This window comes from Bos indicus, chromosome 2 (assembly GCF_029378745.1).
Source record: "Bos indicus isolate NIAB-ARS_2022 breed Sahiwal x Tharparkar chromosome 2, NIAB-ARS_B.indTharparkar_mat_pri_1.0, whole genome shotgun sequence".
In the NCBI taxonomy this organism is placed as follows: Eukaryota; Metazoa; Chordata; class Mammalia; order Artiodactyla; family Bovidae; genus Bos; species Bos indicus.
Window position 1 is genome coordinate 61,998,159 of NC_091761.1, and position 23,342 is coordinate 62,021,500.

Here is a 23,342-nt window from a genome sequence, read left to right on the forward strand (position 1 = left end):
TTTGCCTGACAGACAAAAAGATAGATTAGATTGAACAATTGCTTTATAATAATATCTTGTTCCAAAAAGTTTTATGGAAAGGTTTAGGATCCCAGGTTCTTTTGTAAAATTGTCTTGGTTAAGGTATTAAATTTGGGTTACTCTCTTCTTACATACAGTATTGTAGCCCTTCTGCTTCTTGGTGTGAAATAGGCTGCTTGCAGAACTTGGTCAGTGTCAAAAGATTAGCTGTATTAGACATGTTAGATTTCTATTTACAGATGTGTTTATAAGCATGCCTAGCAATAAGAAAATCACACTTCTTATAATTCACCCAAGTTATCTTTGGAAGTTTCCTGTGGGAAAATTTTGGCATGGGGTTCTGACAAGAGTATGGAGTGACCATTCTTCCCTAAAAAGTTGTCTTCTACCAGATTTGAAAATGTTTTTTCAGGTTGATGAAATGGTTTCTAAATTAACAACCATTGGCAGGGGGAAAGGGAGTGAAAGTGAAAGTGAAGTTGCTCAGTTGTGTCCGACTCTTAGCGACCCCATGGACTACAGCCCACCAGGCTCCTCCGTCCATGGGATTTTCCAGGCAAGAGTACTGGAGTGGGGTGCCATTGCCTTCTCTGTTAGCAGCAGCTAGGCATATTATATTTACTTGGAGCTGGTATACCTGGTGACAGCCTTAGTGCCCTAGCAGAAGACAAATTCCTAGCCTTTCTTTGTGGTGGTCTGCAGGGCAGGTGAAGAGAAGTGAAAGTCACTCAGTCATGTCTGACTCTTTGTGACCCCATGGACTCTTGGAATTCTCCAGGGAGAATACTGGCGTAGATAGCCATTCTCTTCACCAGGGGATCTTCCCAACCCAGGGATCGAACCCATGTCTCCCACATTGCAGGCAGATTCTTTACCATCTTGAGCCACTAGGGATGTTAGAGGGATAAATAAGCAATGCTCTCTTTTACTTATTATGTTCCTTTCCTCATTTAAAATAGTTTAAAAGGATAAAAGATGAATTAACTATCATAAATTTACAAATCAGTAAGAAACATTATAGGATGAAATAGATAAATGAATAAAAACAAGAGTCAGAGAGGCTGTCAACTGATGAATGGACAAGTATAATGTGGTATGTCCTCACAGTGGAATGTTACTTGGAATAAAAAAAGGAGTTAAACACTGAAAAATGCTACAACATGGATTGAAAGCATTGTGCTAATAAGCCAGTCACAAAAGACCACATATTGTGTGATTCCATTTGTATGAACTGTCAAAACAGTCCAGTCCATAGAGACAGAAAGTAGATTAGTGTTTGCCTAGAGCTAGGTTGATACAGGGGCCTGCAGTGGAGGTGGAGTGATTGCTAAGAGATGAAAGATTTTAGGGAAATGAAAATATTCTGAAATTGTGAAGGATGCACATCTCTAAATGTTCTAAAAACTGTTGAATTGTAATCTTTAAATGGGTGAGTCTTATGGTGTGTGAATTATATCTCAATAAAGGGTTGTTTTTGTTTTTTTAAAGCATCTGGATTCTTCTTTCTACTCTGGCTGCTGTAGTTCACCACTTTGCTCAAGAGCTTCCATAGTAGCCCCAGGGTAATTGCTGCAGTGTGCTGTGCTGTCATATCTGACTCTTTGCGACCCCATGGACTGTAGCCTGCCAGGCTCCTCTGTCCATGGGGATTCTCCAGGCAAGAATACTGGAGTGGGTTGCCTTGCCCTCCCCCAGGGGAGCTTCCTAACCCAGGGATTGAACCCAGGTCTCCTGCATTGCATTCAGATTCTTTAACCATCTGAGCCACCACGGAAGCCCAAGAATCCTAGACTGGGTAGCATATCTCTTTTCCAGGGGAACTTCTGACCCAAGAATCTAACCGGAATCTCCCGCATTGCAGGCGGATTCTTTACCAGCTGAGCTTCCAGGGAGGCCCTGGTGTCAAGTGCAGGTCGTAACATCCAAAGCAAGGAAGTTTTCCGTAACGTCCGTTTGTCACTGAGCATTATTTTGTTTTTGTTTTTGAAGCCTCCAGCAGACTTCCCATTTTCCCTATAAGGCAGAATCATTGGGGAATGAAAGTACTAGACTTGCTGAGACCAATCACAGTTCACCTCTTCTTGACTAATATGGGCTTGAAGAGGTGTCCTTAAATCATGTGCCTGGTGGTACAGTGGTAAAGAATCTGCCTGCCAGTGCAGGAGACGCAAGAGACATGGGTTTGATCCCTGGGTCAAGAAGACCCCCCTGGAGCAGGAAATGGCAACCCACTCCAGTATTCTTGCCTGGAAAATTCCATGGACAGAGAAACCTGGCAGGCTACAGTCCATCTAGGCACAAAGAGTTGGACATGACTAAGCACACACACGCACACCAGATATCTAAATAGATCTGCCATTAGTCTGGGGTTGAGGACTTCAAAACTTAAGGAGAAGCTTTTTTTAGCTCATGCTCCCTTAGCTACAAGTTATAGGTGTTAAAGAAAAAGTTATTCTGATACTTGTTAAAACAGTAAGGAAGACTTTATTCAAGGAGTTGACTCTATCTCACTAGACTTTGCAATAGGAGTCAACTCTATTGCAACTGAGGCGAGAGATCACTCAACTCTGAACACAGCAGAGAGAGCTGGGGATTTATAGCCAACAAGCAGGGTAAAGGGGTCGGTGGTCAGAAAATTAGTAAGAGGAGACATCAAGGTAGGGAGATTTTGCTAAACTGATTGCTCCTGCCAGCAGCACATGCTTGTCTCAAAGATTAAACTATGCATGTCTAAGTGCATAGGCTGGTACAGTGAAACTGTGGATTGCTTATTAAATCAGTTATGGTTCCTTTGGTCACTCACTCTTCTACTTGGATAACTGGTAATTCTAGACTTTCTTGCAGCAGGGATGTGTGCATTTATCAGATCAAAATCAAGGTCAAAACAGAATTCTTGCAAAAAGAAGGCCAAGAAATTAGCTGTAAATAGTGAGGATTAGGAACTTGATCAGATATCAAGAGTTAATCAGGTATCAAGAGTGGGGGCATTCTTGATAAATTGGCTTAGCAGGATTCTTGCTAAAATTGGACCTGGAAAGGGCAAGAGAGACTTGGAAGGCCAAAATTGAGGCCTAGTTAAGAAGAGGGCTAAGAGGAACGTAACTGAAGTTTGGTCAAGGAAAAACTCTTTATCGTAGCTCAAGTTTGGTTTTTTTTTTGCTCTTTCCCCCTCTTATTATTTGATGAAAGACTGACAACTTAAAGTAACTTTCCTCAGGCCTTTAATGCAATGTAGGTTTTTCTTTACTTTTACTTCAAAAAGTATTATGTGTACCTATTCACTGAAAAAAAAATTTAAGAAATAAATCATATAACATATTCTCATTATTTCTGCATCTCCTTAAATGAGACATAGTGTGTAGTCTTCATTAATTATTTAAATTAGAACTTTGGCTCACAGACACATTACTAACAGACCAATTTTAGTAAAATGAAATGAAATTGTGAGTACTATAGCTGCTATAAAACCTGAACCGGTGTGACCAAATCACTGATCGTTAACAGGACCTGCCGTACCTATATAAAATGCACTTAAGATACTTCAAAAGCAAACTTCTATTCAGATAACTTAAAATATGACAATGCAGTGACTTTTAATCAGACTAGAATCAGAACAGGGAAAATGCATGTATAGTTCATTTTAAAATGCAAACCTGTGCAGTCCCCGACCTAAGAACCTAAGAGAATCCCAAAATCCCTTTGCTGTGTAGATTTTTTGGTTCTGCAAACACATTTTCTCCTCAGAAGCAACATCACAACGCTAGCTAACAGGTTAGTCCCAAGAGATTGTTTAGCCCATTGAACTTTATCTAGTTGAATTTATAATATTAGTAGTAACCATAAGCCTTTCTGGACCTGTGATGGGGAGGAATAGACGGAAAGGGGCTTGAGCACTTGGCACCAGCAGTTTCTGGTTGTACTGAGGAGGGGGTGATGGGAGTGGAGGAGACTGGTAGAAACAGCTCGCTTGTGTAGAATTGGGGAATGCATCTGGGACTAGGGCTGCAGTGGTTATTTAGTCTGAAGTCTGCAGTGGTTGGAAAATGAATGTACCTTAAAAATACTCCAACTTGACATGTACTTTCTGAAAGGCTTATCACAGTAAATATAGCTCTTTAGGCAAACATGCAGTTTATTAAAGTGGTTCAGTTACCATGGCAACATATCTGGAATTTATAGCTCCTTATTTTGAGAGGGCTTCATTTCCACCTTCTGAGGCACTGAAATCCAAGGCTAAAGTTCTTAACAGCCTCCAATCTCATTGTATGAATTTTTAGTCTTTAGAAAACATAGACGTACAAAATGTAGCTTGGAGAGAATCAATCTTGTGACTTGATAGTCATATGCATGAATTTTAAATTGGTATTTTTTTCAATTTTAAAATGTTTTAAACTGTTTCCTATTAAAATTTTTTTTAATTATTACAAAGCTACATATGATCATAATTTAATGAGGAGAAATAGAAATTTCGAAAAAAGTAACAGTCTCCTAAATTTATTCCCTGGAGGCAACCACGTTCTTTTCTTGTAGCTGATTTTGAGGGATTTACTTCAGATCCCTCAGCAATGGGTTTATCTTACTTCTTGGTTGGTATTACTGCTTGCTTTGCAGCAAGTGTCATTTTAGGCATCATCAATTGGTTTCTCTATATGTAAGATAAAATTTTAGCCCTTTTGGTCTTCAGCCCCACCCTCACATCCAGACCTTTCCCCTGTTCCCATTCTTCAAACAGCAATAGATAGGGAGATAGATTGATAGATTGATGGATCAATAGATAGAAATGGATGAAGAGAGGGAGAAAGTTACAGTTTTACAAATTTTATATAAATTTATACTAATTTTGGCTTGATCAGTATTCAACTTGTACATTATTAGAACCATGTTTATAATTTACAGATGAACAATACAATATACTATGGATGTTTTTTCTTTTATGACTCATTTTTCACTAATTCAGCCTCTTACCTTAGTTGTCCAGACTCCTTGCAATATCTTTAAATGTTAGCATTACATCAATTTTATCCACTTAATGAAATTTCTCCTGTACCATTTGATCAACTGCAGTCTAGACAGTTTTTCTTTAGGTTTGCTGTGAAACTCTTATCAGGGATTTTTATCTATTTCTCCCTTGTACTGAATTACTTCTTTTTCAAATATATATATATATATAATTTTCTTTATTTTTTTATTCCCTTGTTTTGCTGTACATTTTCCAGTAGCCTCCCAAGAAGGGGTACGTTGGCAGTAAATTGTTTGAAACTCTGCATATCTGAAAATGCCTTTGTTCTACTTTTATATCTGATTTTTAATTTGGCTGTATATGAATTGTTAAAAATCGTTTTCTCTCATTCAGTATCAATGTTGAGATAACCAGTGCCATTCAGATGTTTTATTCTGTTTTGTTTCTGTGAAATCTGTTCCTCCCTTCTCTAGAGACTTGTAGAGTTCTTTCTTTGTTCCCATTGTCCTAAGATTTCATGATTATGGACCTTGCTCTGGGTCCATTTTCGTCTGTTATGAAGGATCTTCATTGGGCATTTTCTAGTTTCCATTTTGGGAACTTCCAGTTTTAAGTTCTGTAAAATATTCTTTTTTTTTTTTTAATTTCTATTTTTTTCTATGTTGTTTTCTAGAACTTTTATTATTCACATATTGTTTTCATGGTCTGGTTCTCTAATTATATTTTATATTTTCTCTGTTATTTTATATTTCCATCTACTTCCTGGAAGATTTTCTCAGCTTAGTAACCAGTAGATTTTTCATTTCTGCTATTATAGTTTTAATTTCCAAGAGAATTCTGCCCCACTCCCCCAACTCTTTTTTTTTTTTTTTTTCTTTTTGTAGTGTCCTGTTGTAGTTTGGTTTTTTCTCTCTCTGCATTGTTGATCTATTCATGTAGGTTGCTTTCCACAAATGTCTGTTGGGTTTTTCTGTTTGTTTGCTTGCTTTTATTTACAAGATTTTAAACGCTAACTAGGAACTCTGAATGGATATGTAGAGTTTCCATGTTTATTGAAGGATAATAATTGAGTGATCTGATTGGGATGTCTTGTTGAGGAACCCCAATATCAGTATCTTTAGTCTTTTTTTTAGTGGTCTGCTTTTCCCAAAAAGAATCATTTTACACGATTCTTCTCCCTTGCCTCAGTCTCTATTTGGGGACCCTAGGGAATAAAAAAATGGAGAGAGAGGGTCAGATCTCACCATTTGTTATGTAACTTACATCTAATCCCCTTGATTTTTTGCAGGATGACCTAACATCAGTGTAGGATTCCTCCACCTGAATAACCTCTGTTTTGCCCTCTCCAGAAAATAAATTTATAGTTTTCTTCCAGCATGGATTGGGAGATCACCTCTTATGTGGAATCGGTAGAGAAAGGCTATGGATCAGCACAGCACATATTTAGCTACTTAAACATTTTTTCAAACAGTCTTCCTATTTTAGCCACATCCCTATCCTCACTTCCAGAGGTGACATTTCCTGATCCTTTTCTGATCACGCCATTTTAAACCAGGTACTTCTCAACACTCCATACTGGCAGCTTAAGAACTGTCAGGTTGGCTAATCAGTTACCAGGCGTCTGTCTGCTTTTTCACTTGCAAAGTTTTGTGGCTATTGATCCCTCTCCAACCTCTTTTTCTCTATACATTTTTCTATCATTTAAATATAGCACTGAGGAGTGGAGGTTAAATATATTCAGCCTGCTATCTTTTCCCAAAATGTCTGACTAATTTATTTTAACAGTTAAGAGATATTGTATTCGTGTTTTAAATTTAATTCTGGCTATCCATTTTAAATTTAACTCCTATTTAATTCATCTCATATTGATTTCTTATGCTTAACCAGTAACCTGGCCTCTAGCTAGCTAAGAAAAGCCTATTCAGTATGAGCTTTCATGATTTTTCTCCCTTCTGCCTCAGGATTTCTTTGTCTCCCTCCCTGTTCTCTCTCACCTCCCTACTGATCTCTTAATCCCATCACACCAGCCTGTTCTGCAACCTTCTCCATCCTGGAGACAAGCACAGTCCCCTCATTTCTTATTTTTCTCAGTCTTTCTACACCTTTAACAGCCTTTTTGTAAATCTACCTTAGTTTCTTAGTTAAAAAGAAATGAAAAAACAACTTTCCTTAACCCTTAAACTTGAGCTCAGTTTTCTTATTCTTTTTCAGTTTCTCTCCCACACACACAGTGCCATTTGTTTGCCTTTTTATCTTCCATTTTCTCCTTCACTCTGTTCCACTCACTCCTCTGTATGAGCTTTTTTTTTGAAAATTACTTTCTTAACAAAACCACCAACCGCTTCCTCACCACAGCTTGCTTGACTACCCACTTTGCTTTGAGACTCCTTCCCTATCTTGTTGTTGTTGTTTCCCATCTAAATTCTTATCTTGTTCTTATTTTATTTCTCGGTTTTTTCCCTCTCATGTTCCTCTCGTTTCACGCGTCGCTTTAGGTGTGGGCTTCTACTATAGGCTGCCTTGAGGACAAAACAGTTAAAGTTCATAGAAACTTACTGATTTTCAGGCTTTCCTTGCGTTATTAAAGTGGCATGATTTCTTATAAACATTCTTATGACATTAATGAGGTTTAACTTTTTATATTTAGGCAGGTGCTGTAAAGGATTATATTAAGATGATGCTTCAGAATGATTCACTTAAATTTCTGGTTTTCGCTCACCATTTAAGCATGCTCCAAGCTTGCACAGAAGCCGTTATAGAAAACAAGGTAGGTTTTATTTATAAAACACTACTTAGGATGCAGTTTTTATATCCTAAACATCAACTGTAGTTTTTATAATTGAGGTGGATTTTTTTTTGCCTTCTTCAGATTGTGGGATGTATATATATAAATTATTATTACATATTTTATTGCAAATTATACAAATGTATATTTTTTTTTTCTAATTTTATTTTATTTTTAAACTTTACATAATTGTATTAGTTTTGCCAAATATCAAAATGAATCTGCCACAGGTATACATGTGTTCCCCATCCTGAACCCTCCTCCCTATTGGGATCAACAGGGCGCAGTGGTAAAGAATCATCCTGCCAATGTGGGAGATGCAAGAGACACAGGTTTGATCCCTGTGTTGGAAAGATCCCAGTAGGAAATGGCAACCTACTCCAGTATTCTTGCCTAGAAAGTTCCATGAACAGAGGAGCCTGGCGGGCTACTGTCCATGGGGTCGCAGAGTTGGTCACAACCGAGCATGCACACATACACTAATATTATATTTCCACTGTGTTGATAATATACTACTAATATTTGTCTTTTATACCAGTCATAATACTCCACTGATCAAATTGGATGCATGGATTAAACTCTGCTGCCTTAATAGACTATCATGTGAATTCTGTTTTTGTTATTGGATAAACCATTTGAGATTGGTATAAGCTAAGCTAAGCTAAGCTAAGCTAAGTCACTTCAGTCGTGTCCCACTCTGTGCTACCCCATAGACGGCAGCCCACCAGGCTCCCCCGTCCCTGGGATTCTCCAGGCAAGAACACTGGAGTGGGTTGCCATTTCCTTCTCCAATGCAGGAAAGTGAAAAGTGAAAGTGAACTCGTTCAGTCGTGTCTGACTTTTAGCGACCCATGGACTACAGCCTACCAGGCTCCTCCATCCATGGGATTTTCCGGGCAAGGGTACTGGAGTGGGGTGCCATTGCCTTCTCCTGAGATTGGTATAGGCAGTTAAAATTGTTGTTTACCCACATGGTGGCCTAGAATGTGGGTGATTTTGAGGGGAAAGGAAGAATAAATTTAGACAGTTTTGTTATCCAGCTGCAGTCATACTTTTTAAACATCTAGGCAGCCTACTTTATAGAATATTAAAATTTAGTGTGGGTGAGTCTGAAACATACACCCAGGTAAGCCCCCTGAAACATGCTGGCTTCACTGCCTTTAGGTCCACCTTGTTCCCCAACAGCACTATCAGAACAGTATCTGCCGTTTTTTTCTTTCCAAGTTTAAACCTGTCACCCCTCTGTGTGTGCTAAGGCCTTTTTGAGATGCTCTGGATCAGCCAGAGGAAGTTCCTGACAAATTATAAGAGCTTAATATCCGTGTAACATCAGAACCACTTGCTGGTGCAGTTAGCTTTTTTAAAGGGAGGAATAAAGCCATGTTTTTTAAAACTTTGTGTACTTTTTTCAAGTATTTGCTAATTAGTCATTAACATTACCAAAGAAATAATTCTAGTCTTTCCTTCATAGAATGATTTATAATAACGTAACATAGTAAAGTGCTATATATTAAAGGGATGCTTTCTCATTATCATATAGTATCTGTGATAGATCCTCTGAGGAAGGATTAATTAGCCTTAGAAATTTTTGAAATGATTGAACAATATTAGATGTTTAATTCTGATTCCATTATACCTTAAAACTATTGGAATATATTCCAAATGTGTCTCTTCTTCCCACTCCCACTTTATTGGTGTGTTTAGAATTCTGTTTAATGCCACTAAGAGTTAAAAATGTAGGTAGTCATGGTGTTGGAGGTTAATTTCTCCCAAACTCTCCTTTGCCTGACAGTATGTTTTCTTTAGAAAGACCCTCAGAAGATTTTATAGTCTCTGTTGATGGATCACTGGTCAATTTATATCTGTTTATGAGGACATAGAAAAGTTGATAAGGGACATTCTATTAAATCATTAATTTGCTGGTTTACTTATAAAACTGTGTCTCAAGTATTTAAGGCAATGTTTTCCATAAAAGTGCATATAAAAATGAGACAGTTTGAAATTCAGGGCTTATGCCTGTTTTTACAAATTTGAGTAATAAGTTTTTAAAAACTATTCTGACGTACACTGACTGCTTATATTTTCTAAACTCAGATTGTTCCTAAAAGACAGCACGGTTCAATTTAGTACTTAATATTTACTTCTTTTTTAAAAATGTGTTTGTGTGTCTTGGTTCTTACCTCAGTGGAGATGACCAAATCACATATTTCTTTTAAATTTAAAAATGGGAAAAAGATGACTCAAATGCTACTTTAAAAAAGATGTTTTCCCAGTTAATGTTGCAGCATTTCAGGACTACTGTTCCTGAATCCCAAATACATGGGCTGAATCCACTTTTTCTCACGTGTCTGACTTTATTTTCACTTTGGAATTAGTGGTCCTGTAACTTTAAAATTAGTCTGATCCATCTTTTAAAGTTTGTATATCACTTTACCTAGAACATTGTTGAAGACAATAATCCAGTTACAATTATGGAACTCCTGTTATATCTGTCACTCCTGTGACATCACACTTGGCATTGATGGTATGAAGATGAATTAAACTAGATACCATTCTCAAGCAGCTTAAAATATTTAAAAATAAGAAATTTTTATAAGCAGGTTTAAGAAATCTGGTTAAGAGTCTTATACAACATTTACTAACCGATCATTTTCACCAGTTTCGGTTTTATTGTGTGAACATAAAAATAAGCTGTAACATGTATATAATAAGATGGAGCTTGTCCTAATTTTGCCATTTCCCTTGTTGTTGATGGTAGACTCGTTACATCAGGATAGATGGAAGTGTTCCATCTTCAGAAAGAATACATCTGGTTAATCAGTTTCAAAAGGATCCTGAGACTCGTGTGGCTATCCTCAGCATTCAGGCTGCTGGTCAGGTAAGAAGTTTCACGTCTGAATTTGATAATGAAATGTTGAGATAATAAAAAGGCCATTAACCTTAACTATAACTTCCTATTTGGTGTGATAAATACTCATTCCACCTTGAAGAGTACTAGAAAGTGTAACAGAAGGAGACCTCAACACCTCTGATTATAAGCTTCCTGAATTTTCAAGTAAAGAATTTCCTGAAAGAGTAAAGTTAAATTTCATTATAATGCTTTCCCATGAACTTTTGTATAGCATTTTCTCATCCCTTTCTTACAGCACTCATCTTACTTGGTTGTTTTCATCAGAGTCTGTGAGGCAAGGTGGCCTGAGGAAAAAAGAACTCTCCTGTCTTTCTGAGTTTTTTGTGGAATGCCCTTAGTTTGTTTCTTAGAATTAGGTTTGGCTACAAATAAATGTAAATCCAAATTAACAATGACTTAAATACACAAAATTTCACTCTTGGATACAGACAGTCCAAGGCTGTTTACCACTCTTAGCAGGTATCTCATCTAAGAGTTCTGCTAGAGCTGATATCTATGATCCAGGCAGCTGAGTGGAGAAAGGCATGCTACATCTCACTGGCCTGCAGTTATTCCCAGAGCCACAACTGTCTTAAAATGAAACTGGAAACAGTAGCCTTTATTGGTCAAGTGTTATGTTACAAAGGGGTAAGAAAAGAATAGATATTGGTCTGTACTACCCACTGTAGAAGGGGACGCTTCTGAACAGTTTTCCTACTAGCATTCTAGAATATTTTGATGTAAATATCTAAGCCAGGATATTTAACAGAGGGAAAAGCAATTGGGCATATTGTTGTTAAATATCCAACCTGGTATATGGCAAATCTGGCAACTTCTGTGGATTCTGGAATCTGGACCAGGGCCAAAGTTCTCCTTTTAGTGAGCTAATTGATGTATATAAAATTGTCTATATAGAGAGAATCCATGAAGATGAAGAAGTTGTAGAACTCACTAGGAGTTCTAATCAAAAAGATGGTTGTCTCAACACTTTTCATGTTGGATTGAATTTCTAGTAGTCTGAGTTTTATATCTGTTAGAATATTTCAGCCATAGAAAATATTATAAAAAAGAGCTTAAAAGTAGAAATGGAGTACCAATAGCTTGGGAGTAGATAAGTAGGAAGAATCTGGGCAGGAGAGTCTGGGAGTGACCTGATAAAAGACTTTCTGAAATTAAGATTGTACAAGGCACTCACATTCTATTCAAGGCTGTATTCCTGAAGGCCTTGTATAATTCAAAACTTAATACCCTTGAATACTATTAATAAAATCTTCATCAGAATCAAGGAAAGTAGAAAGGGCTTTGTCCTGGAGGTTTCTGAATCTTCCATTGTAGTTTAGTATTAATAGCATCTTTGAGTGATTTGATCTTGCCAACATATTTTCCCTTTTTTCTTGTATGGTCATATGATACTTTTTACACTTTTATGATACTTTTTACTTTAAATGCTACTTAATTTTCTTGCATTATCTCTGATATTTTGCAGCATTTCAAATCCTAAATAGCAGCACAGTTTAACATGGTGTGTATTTGACTCTGTCCATGTTTTTATTACTTCTAAGTTCTGTTCCATAGTGGTTGATCTTCAGCTTGAGAATGAGTGCCACTGTTTAGTGAATGCTAATATGATGTTGTTATGTGATATGAAAATATTTTAAGTTAAAATAACATCAGAGCAGCACAGCAGTCATGAAAGTCACTCACAGAAGTTCCAGGGCATGTGAACAACAGCCATGGATTAGATAACACTACCATAATATGGTAGGTGTTCCTGTTGACCACGTAATACCACCCACTACTGTGTGGCAATAAGCATGGTCCACATTTTGCTTGACCTACCCACTTTAAAGTCATGCATTTTTTAACACAGTTTAAAGAGACTTGCATTATTTCATATATTAGTTATAAAACAAGACCTAGTTAATACTTTTAATGTCATACTGTTTCAAACTGATATAAAATACAGTTACACAAAGATGCAACTGTATTGTATACATCAAGATACAAATCAGTAAACATCAGTCTTTGGGATGCAACATGAGAAATTCCAAAGATAGAAAAGGTTTTGACTGTAGACATGATTTTATTGCTTTATAAAACAGAATGAATTAAATGAATAGAGGATGTCATTGCTCTCTGCCTAGTTGCTATGGATACCATGTGTTAGAATTATATTCTCATTTATAATGTATGTTATTAGATTTTCCAATGGTAATGTGAACCCAGTATACATCAGAGGATAAAGTGATTTTGTTTATGTATACATCCGTCAAACTGACTTTTGAAATACTGAAATACCTTTTAAACATGTACTTTGTAGTTCACCTGACTAATTTGCAGTAAGCAGTCTTCATTTATCTGAATTAAATTTTCTTAATTTGACTTAAAATGAAAGACTGATTTGTTTTTAAGTCCTTCAGTGTTCTCTTGTCCAGTGAATGTACTCAGAAAGACTTTATTATACATGGCTCTATGTTAAATTCTCAGTTTATTTGCATCTCAGTTTCTTTACTTTGGGCTTCCGGGGTGACTGCACTGCAGGAGACCAGGTTTGATTCCTGGGTCAGGAAGATCCTCTGAAGAAGGGAATGGCTACCCACTCCAGTATTCTTGCCTGGAGAACTCTATGGACAAAGGAACCTGGCAGGCTACAGTCCAGGGGGTCTCAAAGAGTCGGACACAACTGAGTGTCTAACACTTTCACTTTTCACTTTTTTTCTTCACTTTATTTTGCTTAGGGTTTGACATTTACTGCTGCAACTCATGTTGTGTTTGCTGAGTTGTACTGGGACCCTGGACATATAAAACAAGCAGAAGACCGTGCTCACCGGATTGGACAGTGCAGTTCTGTGAATATTCACTACCTTATTGCAAATGGGACTCTAGACACCCTTATGTGGGGAATGTTGAATCGTAAGGTAAAGCTTGAATTTAAACCAGGTTACCAACTTTTACTCAGAGCTTATTATCCATAGCTTGTATGAGTTAAGAGGCTGAGTTTTGGTGTTTTCAGGCAAAGCATATATACATACACTGAGATAATGATGTTGATAGAGACCAAGTCCAGAAAAGGCTTCGGTTGGTAATACTTTACCTGCTGTCCTTGGTAATAAGAGAGCGACATGAATTTACATGTGTTCCTATTGTCTTCCAAGTCCTTCTCTACCATTTTAGAGGCCAGGGGAGGATGAGCTAGTAAGGAAACAAAACATTTTCAAACCCCGAGTCCTTTTTGTAAGCTGAGAACATACACTTTCTCAAAAGGATTCTTGAACCTTGAGTGATTCTTGATTGCTAAAGCCCATGATATATTGAAAAAATAAGATTTTCTTTATTGGATTGCTTGTGACTCAAATGCAAAACCAGGTTACTGCTTAGTAAATGTCATCTGTGAGGCAACCTGTCATAAAATCTATATGCTTTTCCATCTTACAGGCTCAGGTTACAGGAAGCACACTGAATGGGAGGAAGGAAAAACTTCAGGCCGAGGAGGGTGATAAAGAAAAATGGGATTTCCTGCAGTTTGCTGAAGCTTGGACTCCAAATGAAAGGTCTGAAGAGCTCAGGGATGAAATGTTGTTCACTCATGTAAGATTATATTCTTTTCTATTTATTTTAATACCGTGAAACTATGACTTTACCATATATTATTTTAAATAGTAATTTTCAGTTGTTTATGCTTTTGAAAGGAGTCTCCATGTAAAGGTGGAAAAGCTCTGAGAACTAAAGGATGACTTTGATATAAGGAGGCTGCAAGAGTGGTTTGTATTTTTCAACAGTAATAGATCAGTGCTCACTGTTCAGCTCCTTATAAAAACAAGCCAAGTAGAATACCTGCCTTCAGGAGAAAATATGGGAGACTATCTCTGAGACCCTGAGGGTAGGGAAAGATATATTAAATTTGCCACAAAAAGTGACATACACAAGTCTCATACTCAGTAAAGATATTTTGCATTACAGTTGTCAAAGTATATAACTTTATACAATTCAGTTAGTAAAACAAACAAGCTAGTAGAAAAAATAGGCAAACAATGAGAGCGTCAGAGGAGACTGGCCTGAATAGACAAAACATGAAGAGAAACTAGCTTCTCCAAAATAAGACAAATTTATAAAGGTACCCTTTTCTCTTTACAATTAGTATGTAATCTATGGTGTGATACTTTGAGATCACATGACTATTACTGTTTCCAAAACCTTTCACGCCTTGGTTTTAACATTCATTGATCTTTGCCTGAAGCAGTTTTGAAATAGTGATTTTTTGAATTCCATCATTGCTTCTTCATTAGCTGGCATTTTTTCTGTAGAGAAAAACTTCTGATTTCCTCCTTTTTAAAAAATATCACTATAAACTTGGGATTCTCTTATTATTTAGTGTGTTATAATCTGGGCCTTTTTTTTAAGATCTGGCTGCAGGAAGCACCTTTATTTTATTTTATTGGGTTTTTGTTGTTGTTTGGGATTTTTATTGAAGAACAGTTGGTTTACAATATTTGAATTTGTCTCAGATGTACTGCAAAGTGATTCAGTTATGTGTTTTTTTCAGATTTTTTTCCATTATAGGTTATTATAAGATATTGAATATAGAACCCTGTGCTATACAGCAGGACCTTATGTTTATCTATTTTATGTATAGTAGTTTATATCTGTGAAAATTATCCCATACTCCTAGTTTATTCCTCTCCACCCCCTTTCCCCTTTGGTAACCATAAGGTTGTTTTCTGTCTGTGTGTCTGTTTCTGCTTTGTAAGTAAGTTCAGTTGTATCACATTTTAGAGTCCTTATAAGTGCTTGCATATGACACTTGTCTTTCTCTGACTTTGTTTGGTAATCTATAGGTTCATCCACATCGCTGCAAATGGCATAATTTCATTCTTTTTTATGGCTGAGGTGTCTTGCTATGTTTCAGTTCAGTTCAGTTAAGTTCAGTCACTCAGTCACGTCCGACTCTTTGCGACCCCATGAATCGCAGCATGCCAGGCCTCCCTGTCCATCACCATCTCCTGGAGTTCACTCAAACTCACGTCCATCGAGTCGGTGATGCCATCCAGCCATCTCATCCTCTGTCGTCCCCTTCTCCACCTGCCCTCAATCCCTCTGAGCATCAGAGTCTTTTTCAATGAGCCTATCCATATATCTATCTATACCACAGCTTCTTTATACATTCCTCTGTTGATGAACATTCAGGTTGCTTCCATGTCTTGGCTATTGTAAATACTGCTGCTATGAACATTGGGTGCATGTATCTTTTAGAATTAGAGTTTTCTCCAGAGGTATGCCCTGAAGTGAGATTTGGGATCATATGGTAACTCCATTTTTAATTTTTTGAGGAATCACCATACTGATTTTTCCTTATGACTACACCAATTTACATTCCCACCAACAGTGCACAAGGGTTCCGTTTTCTCCACACCCTTTCCAGCATTTATTATTTGTAGACTTTTTGATGATGGCCATTCTGACTGGTTGTGAGATGATACTTCATTGTGGTTTTGACTTGTATTCTATAATAATTAGTGATGTTGCACTGCAGCTCAAGCATTTTTATGGGACCCAACAATTTTTATTTTGTACCAGGATCCATTTCCTGGTACATTTGCCCAAACATCTGTGCTGGACATGCAGACTCCTTTGTTAGACCTTAAGCATGCTATGGAACTGCTATGGGCCTTGGATTCACATACACAGATTAGAATATTACTTACTTCATAGGTTGTCGGTATTAAGTGACAGATACAGTATGAGATCAAATTGCCAACATCTGCTGGATCATGGAAAAAGCAAGAGAGTTCCAGAAAAACACCTATTTCTGCTTTATTGACTATGCCAAAGCCTTTGACTGTGTGGATCACAATAAACTGTGGGAAATTCTTCAAGAGATGGGAATACCAGACCACCTGACCTGCCTCTTGAGAAACCTATATGCAGGTCAGGAAGCAACAGTTAGAACTGGACATGGAACAACAGACTGGTTCCAAATAGGAAAAGGAGTACGTCAAGGCCGTATATTATCACCCTGCTTATTTAACTTATATGCAGAGTACATCATGAGAAACGCTGGGCTGGAAGAAACACAAGATGGAATCAAGATTGCCGGGAGAAATATCAATAACCTCAGATATGCAGATGACACCACCCTTATGGCAGAAAGTGAAGAGGAACTAAAAAGCCTCTTGATGAAAGTGAAAGAGGAGAGTGAAAAAGTTGGCTTAAAGCTCAACATTCAGAAAACGAAGATCATGGCATCCGGTCCCATCACTTCATGGCAAATAGATGGGGAAACAGTGGAAACAGTGTCAGACTTTATTTTTCTGGGCTCCAAAATCACTGCAGATGGTGACTGCAGCCATGAAAGTAAAAGACGCTTACTCCTTGGAAGGAAAGTTATGACCACCCTAGACAGCATATTCAAAAGCAGAGACATTACTTTGCCAACAAAGGTCTGTCTAGTCAAGGCTATGATTTTTCCTGTGGTCATGTATGGATGTGAGAGTTGGACTGTGAAGAAGGCTGAGCACCGAAGAATTGATGCTTTTGAACTGTGGTGTTGGAGAAGACTCTTGAGAGTCCCTTGGACTGCAAGGAGATCTAACCAGTCCATCCTAAAAGAGATCAGCCCTGGGATTTCTTTGGAGGGAATGATGCTAAAGCTGAAACTCCAGTACTTTGGCCACCTCATGCGAAGAGTTGACTCATTGGAAAAGACTCTGATGCTGGGAGAGATTGGGGGCAGGAGAAGAAGGGGACAACAGAGGATAAGATGGCTGGATGGCATCACTGACTCGATGGACTTGAGTCTGAGTGAACTCCAGGAGTTGGTGATGGACAGGGAGGCCTGGCATGCTTCGATTCATGCGGTCTCAAAGAGTCGGACACGACTGAGCGACTAAACTGAACTAAACTGAACTGTATGAGAGAGAGCTTACCCCAGTTCTGATACTTGGTAAATACTCAGCTAATGGGCAAAACAAAAGCAAACAAAGAGACAAAAAAACCGAACAACTTTCTTTTTCCAAATCAACTATATTTTGTCAAGTGTTCCCAACGTGTATCACACAGACCCTGTCAAAAGGCAATGTAAAGAATTCGTAGAGCAAAATACTAACAGCAAGGACTCTGCTGCTGGTCTGCCTGGTTCAAATCCTTTCTCTACCACTGATTGGGGATCTTGGAAAGTCACTTAACTTCTGTGTGCCTTAGTTTCCATTTATTATTTATATATATATATATATATATATATATATACATATATATATATATACACCACCTATAAGTGATATCATTTGATATTTGTCTTTCTCTGTCTGACTTACTTTACTTAGTATGATCATCTCCGGGTTCATTTGTGTTGCTGCTAATGACATTATTTCATTCTTTTTTCATTAAAAAAATGTTTTTACAGTATGTTAAATTTACTCATAAAAACATTCTAAAAATGTATAATTTTTCCATTTTAACAAAGCATAATACAACATAAAAAAACCCCAAACAGAACTCTTGACATTTACAATTCAAAATCAAATTAGCAGGATATTAAATATTTACAAAACTATATCTTTTAAAAAATATTTGTAAAGTTGCATGCAATTTTGTAGAATTGACATAAAAGAATGGCTCAAAAATGGGAGAATTTTCCTTCATTCTTAAAAAGAGAATATGTCCAATAGAAGCTGTGAAGATTCTTGAGCACACAGGTATTCCATTGTGTGTGTGTGTTTGTGTATGACACATCTTAAACCAATCATCTGTTGATGGACATTTGTGTTGCTTCCATGTCTTGGCTATTGTAAATAGTGCTGCCGATACATTAGAGTACATGTATCTTTTCTAGTAGAGTTTTCTTCTTTGCTAGATACATGCCTGTTGTAGCCACGTGTTCCGGGAAACAAACTCACTCAGAAGGACAATGTAGATAGTGGAGTGCAGTTTATTACATCGGCGGGCCCAAGTCAGAGTCTCCTCTTAGCCAAGGACCCCGACCAGTTTTTGTGAAAACCTTATATACCCTAAGTGTACATGCCCAAACCCACCTCCCCAAATTCCCTGAAACTAGTCTGAACAAAGGAAAAGAAAGATACGGTCAAAGATAACCCGTGATTCATATGCCTTAGGTCTAGGTAGTTAACAGTGGACAATTATCAATAGGCCTGTGGTCATACCCCAATAAGCATAATAGAATTTATGATTCTATTCGGTTACACAGATAATTAGGGTATTCTTTTAGTTGACGAGAGTCTAGGTATGAGCCCTGGGGCTCTTCCATGGGGGCGGGGGCGGGGGTCTGGTTTTCCAGTTGGTATGTCGTTTCCATAGATACTGGGCATATAGATCAAAGTCCATGGTCCAGGCCAAGATGGAGTCCTGCTTTCAAGACGAAGCCTGTTCTGTCTGTTTCCTCCTTCATGCCTAGGAGTGGGATTGTAGGGTTTATTTTTTGTAGACTTTTTTAATGATGGCGGTTCTGACTGGTATGAGGTAATACCTCATTCCTACAACTAAAATAGTTTCATAGCAAGGAATACATTCTTCTGCATATATGTAAGGATACATGTACAAAGATGTGTACTCAGTGATCCTTTTTGGAACACAAAAAATTGGAAACAACCAAATGTCCATCAATAGGACAATGGCTAAATCAACTGTCACAAGATACTACTTAGAAGTTAACATGAATGACTTAGGTTTATATGTATGAACATGACCATATTTTGAAAACATGATGTTATTTTTTTAATGCACAGCACACACAAACACACAAATAATATTATGTATTTGTGAATACATATATATAAAATAAGATATGTAAACATAGATTGGAAGAATACATATTAAACTTATTGCCTCTGAAAGAAGAGAAGAATGAGTCTAAGGGAGACTAAAAGTGTGGCAGCAGCTTTATCAGAAGTATTTTATTTTAAAAAAGTTCAGAAGTAAATATTAAAATGTTAGTATCTGTAAATTTTGAATGATGGGTATATGGATATTTGTTATATTGTCTGTACAATCACAAATGCTATTTGGAGGCCATATAGCAACTGAATAAGAGATAATATATTAGAGGAGCATATAGTCATTCAAACTGTCTTTTTCCTAGCTCTTCTGGTTCAAAATGGTATGAGAGTTAATGGGGAGTTTAATTGTAATTTTTGAAAGAATTGATCCACTATTATAGGAATGAAATTGAAGTCTGTACACATTTTCTCATAATGCAAAATTAAAATTTTAATCTCAAGTTTAGTTCCATAAAATATATAATGTTTTTTATGTGGAACCTTATTACATTTTTTTGTATGCTATTTGGAGGGCTAGTACATTTTTCTTTTCTAGGATACCAAAATGCCATTCTGTCACATTTGTTTAAAAAAAAAAAAAAAAAGAATTATTTCCAATATATTTTTCTCTTATTTTAAAAAGTACTTTTATTTTAGTAGTGTTTATTATGTTGTATTTTGGTCTATAAAAATCAATAGATATGCTAGGTATTTTAAAAATATATAACTAAAACCATGATTTGTAGCTGTTTTTCCACTAAAATTTCCTGTTGAACTGTCTGAGTTCCTTCCTAAGATAAATATTAAGAACTTGAAACACATGTTCCCACATATGTGTGTGTGTGTGTGTGTGTGTATATATATATATATGTTTATTGTTTTTAGGTGTCTCCAAAGAAAATTATGTATCTGTATAGAAAGTTAAAAAAAAAAAAATCACCTATCACCCTTAGCAAATCTTGCTTTTCTTGAATTAGGTGTTTAACCTTTCAAAAGGTTAGTGTTAACTCACACAGATTTCTCAATGCATGCCTTTTACACAGATGGTTTTGTATAGATGGGAATCTTAAAATGAGAAGAGACCATTTTATTCGATTTGCTTTGTATTTGTTTCCTTGTTTGTTGGCCAAGGTGTGAAGTGTGCTTTAAGGACCTTAGGTGAGGTAGCTGCTTATCCCTTTGTCTTTATACCCTCCAGCTTCATGCATCTTAAGAAATGTTCAATTTGTTGAGAAATCCTAAGGAAATTTAACCAACATGTTCTTCTGAGTGCTGCCAAAATTTCAGCATTTCCTATGGGAATTTTTCTATTTATACTGATGTCTTTCAGATCCTTTTTTAAAGCCTTTTTAAAAAAAGTTGCCTACATTTAGCATTTTTAGGATACTTCCAATTTTACCGATTAAACTTTGCCAAATTAACTTTGCCCACTGTCATCAAAAACTTGTTTAACTGAAATGTTGATAACAGTTCTAATTGGATGGTTTTTAATAGCTTACGAATATTTCTGTAGTGTCAGCATTTTAAGGAATGTTCATTTTATCTCTGTCCCAGCGTGTGGCTGCTGCATCTGGAGGTTAGAGTTAGGGCAAAGAAGGACCTCCCAAGGCCAGAGGAATAGATTGTGCTTGTTAGTGTGAGACTTGCCCAGGCTGTCAGCTTTAGAGTAAGGGAGACTTGGAGGCTCCAAGGAGCAGAGAGAGAACCTGTAGGGCAGAGAGAGGATGAACCCAGGCAGGAAGGAGCCTGGGTCCCTGGTTCGCCACAGTCATCTTGACTCTTCCAGTTCATCACATTCAAAACGTTGTGGACTCTAAGAATGATTTTTAGAAAGCCAGTGAATGTGGTGCATCTGACAAATTGGTCTCCAGTGATTTGGGTTTCAGGTGGACTGACATTTAGCATGTGAAAGTGTTAGTTGCTCATTCATGTCCGACTCTTTGCGACCCCATGGACTGTAACCTGCCAGGCTCCTCTGTCCATGGAATTCTCCAGGTAAGAATACTGGAGTGGGTAGACATTCCCTTCTCCAGGGGATTTTCCTGACCAAAGAATTGAACTGGGACTTCTGAATTGCAATCAGATTCTTTACTGTCTAAGACACCTTGGCTTAGTCTTTAGCATATGGGCTTTTGGCAAATTTGTTCCCTGTGGATTGATATAGAGCTAGTATTAGTATTATTATGGGTCCTGGGTACAGGGAGACCTGTGATTGGGAAGAGGAGGAAAATGAAAGAATATTTTCCTGGACAGAATTTTTATATTAATTTTGTTCTTTCTTGTCTTCTTTCTCCCCTGGTGTTCATTCAGAATGACATTGGCATTATCTTTGTCTCCCTCCTCTCTTAATCAGAATACTTTGTCACAGAACTCAGCTTATTAAAAATGTATGGAACCAGGGCCAGCACTCTACCAGTGTATATGGGTATAAGTGTACTGGCTGTTAAATGTTAAGTATTTGGTAACAGTAAACAGCCACGTCTTCAATCCCTTCATTGTACTCCCTCACCCACCACCTGGGCCTCCCGTGATCCTTCACAGCCTTGGCCTCAAGGACTCTGGTTAATACCTCTGCTGTAGCTGTTATTAAGTATTTAAATAACACCCTGCATAAAATTAATCCATATAAATGTATGAGTCACAGTTCTTTACCCATCCTAGATATATTTACATTTTAAAAAGATTATTTATTAACCCAAATGAAGCTCAAGTTGAAGTCCAACTCAAACGAAAAGAAGTACTTCTACCACCACGAAGCAGGGTGACTTTGCACAGCCCAGTTGGCTGTCCCTTCAGTAACCACTTCCTTCTAGAGGCCATCACCAAGGTCACTGTCTCATATAGGATCCACTTTCTCAAGATTCTTCCTTCTTTCTACACCTTCTTCCACATACATGACTTCTCAGTTCTCTTGGTTTTGCAGTGTTTCGATTTTCCTACATTGGCTTCCAAGGAGTGATAAAGTAGGGCGTCTCCAGATGGAAGGAGAGAAAGGTATGGGCTATAGCAGTCTATATTGTCATTTCCAAGTAATTAAAAGCTGTTTCTGGATAAAATAGAATGAGTGGAGTAATCATATAAGAAGCCTGCCTCTATAATTTTCATTTTCTCCTGCCATCATCTCATGGGTATCCCTTGCTTTAGCGACAGCTATGGGAAATTGGGCCCTTCCCTTCACTCTTCTTTACTCATCCTCTTTTGGCTCTTAATGCATAAGAGCCAGCAGCATCATTTGCCCAGCTACTTAAGTCCCTAGATCACTAGATGGCTCTGAGGTCCCTTTCATTCATTATATATGTATACAAAATAAAATAGCTGAAGAGAAACTTGGTGCATAAGAGATTCACAGATAAGCAAAAGAAAGGACTCTAACTTCATATGGGTAACAAATCCAGCTCCTGCTTAGGATAAATCTTCTTTGGGCTTGGCTTCTCTTCTCCAAATCTCACTAAGCCAGCATGTGCATGCTCAGTCAGGTCTGACTCTTTTGTGACCCCGTGGACTTTAGCCCCTCCAGTCTCCTCTGTCTATGGGTTTCTCCAGGCAAGAATACTTGAGTGGGTTGCCATTTCCTCCTCCAGGGGGATCTTCCTGACCCAGGGCTCAAACCCGGGTCTCCTGCATTGCAGGTGAATTCTTTACCATCTGAGCCACTGGGGAAGCCCCATTGAGCCAGAGCTGCTTCCATTTCATTACTTCAGACAGCAGTTCTTTCCATTGTGGAATAAATCTCCAGTTTCCAATTTCAGTCACACTGCAGTCTCTGCTTTCCCTCAGCCATTGTTTTCATTTTGAAGGCTTTTAGCTCAACATCTCCTAATTCTTTCTCCTCACGAGCCTCTCCTTGATTGTCTCACCTTTCTTTCCTTGCCGTAGAACTTCATCATTGACCTGGCTCACAGCCTGCCTTTTCTCTGT

The 23,342-nt window shown here is 37.5% G+C and overlaps 1 protein-coding gene across 5 annotated transcripts in view; it reads left to right on the plus strand.

Annotated features, from left to right (window-relative positions):
- Window positions 1-23,342, plus strand: part of ZRANB3 (zinc finger RANBP2-type containing 3) — a 305,162-nt gene that overhangs the window by 222,424 nt on the left and 59,396 nt on the right. For 4 of the 5 annotated variants that reach the window (XM_070768553.1, XM_070768548.1, XM_070768569.1 and 1 more), the window contains 4 exons: window positions 7,629-7,748; window positions 10,525-10,644; window positions 13,395-13,574; window positions 14,092-14,244. In XM_070768553.1, the coding sequence (XP_070624654.1) occupies window positions 7,629-7,748; window positions 10,525-10,644; window positions 13,395-13,574; window positions 14,092-14,244 (573 nt within the window). The remainder of the gene's footprint in view (window positions 1-7,628; window positions 7,749-10,524; window positions 10,645-13,394; window positions 13,575-14,091; window positions 14,245-23,342) is intronic. The other variant, XM_070768566.1, reaches the window with a different exon arrangement.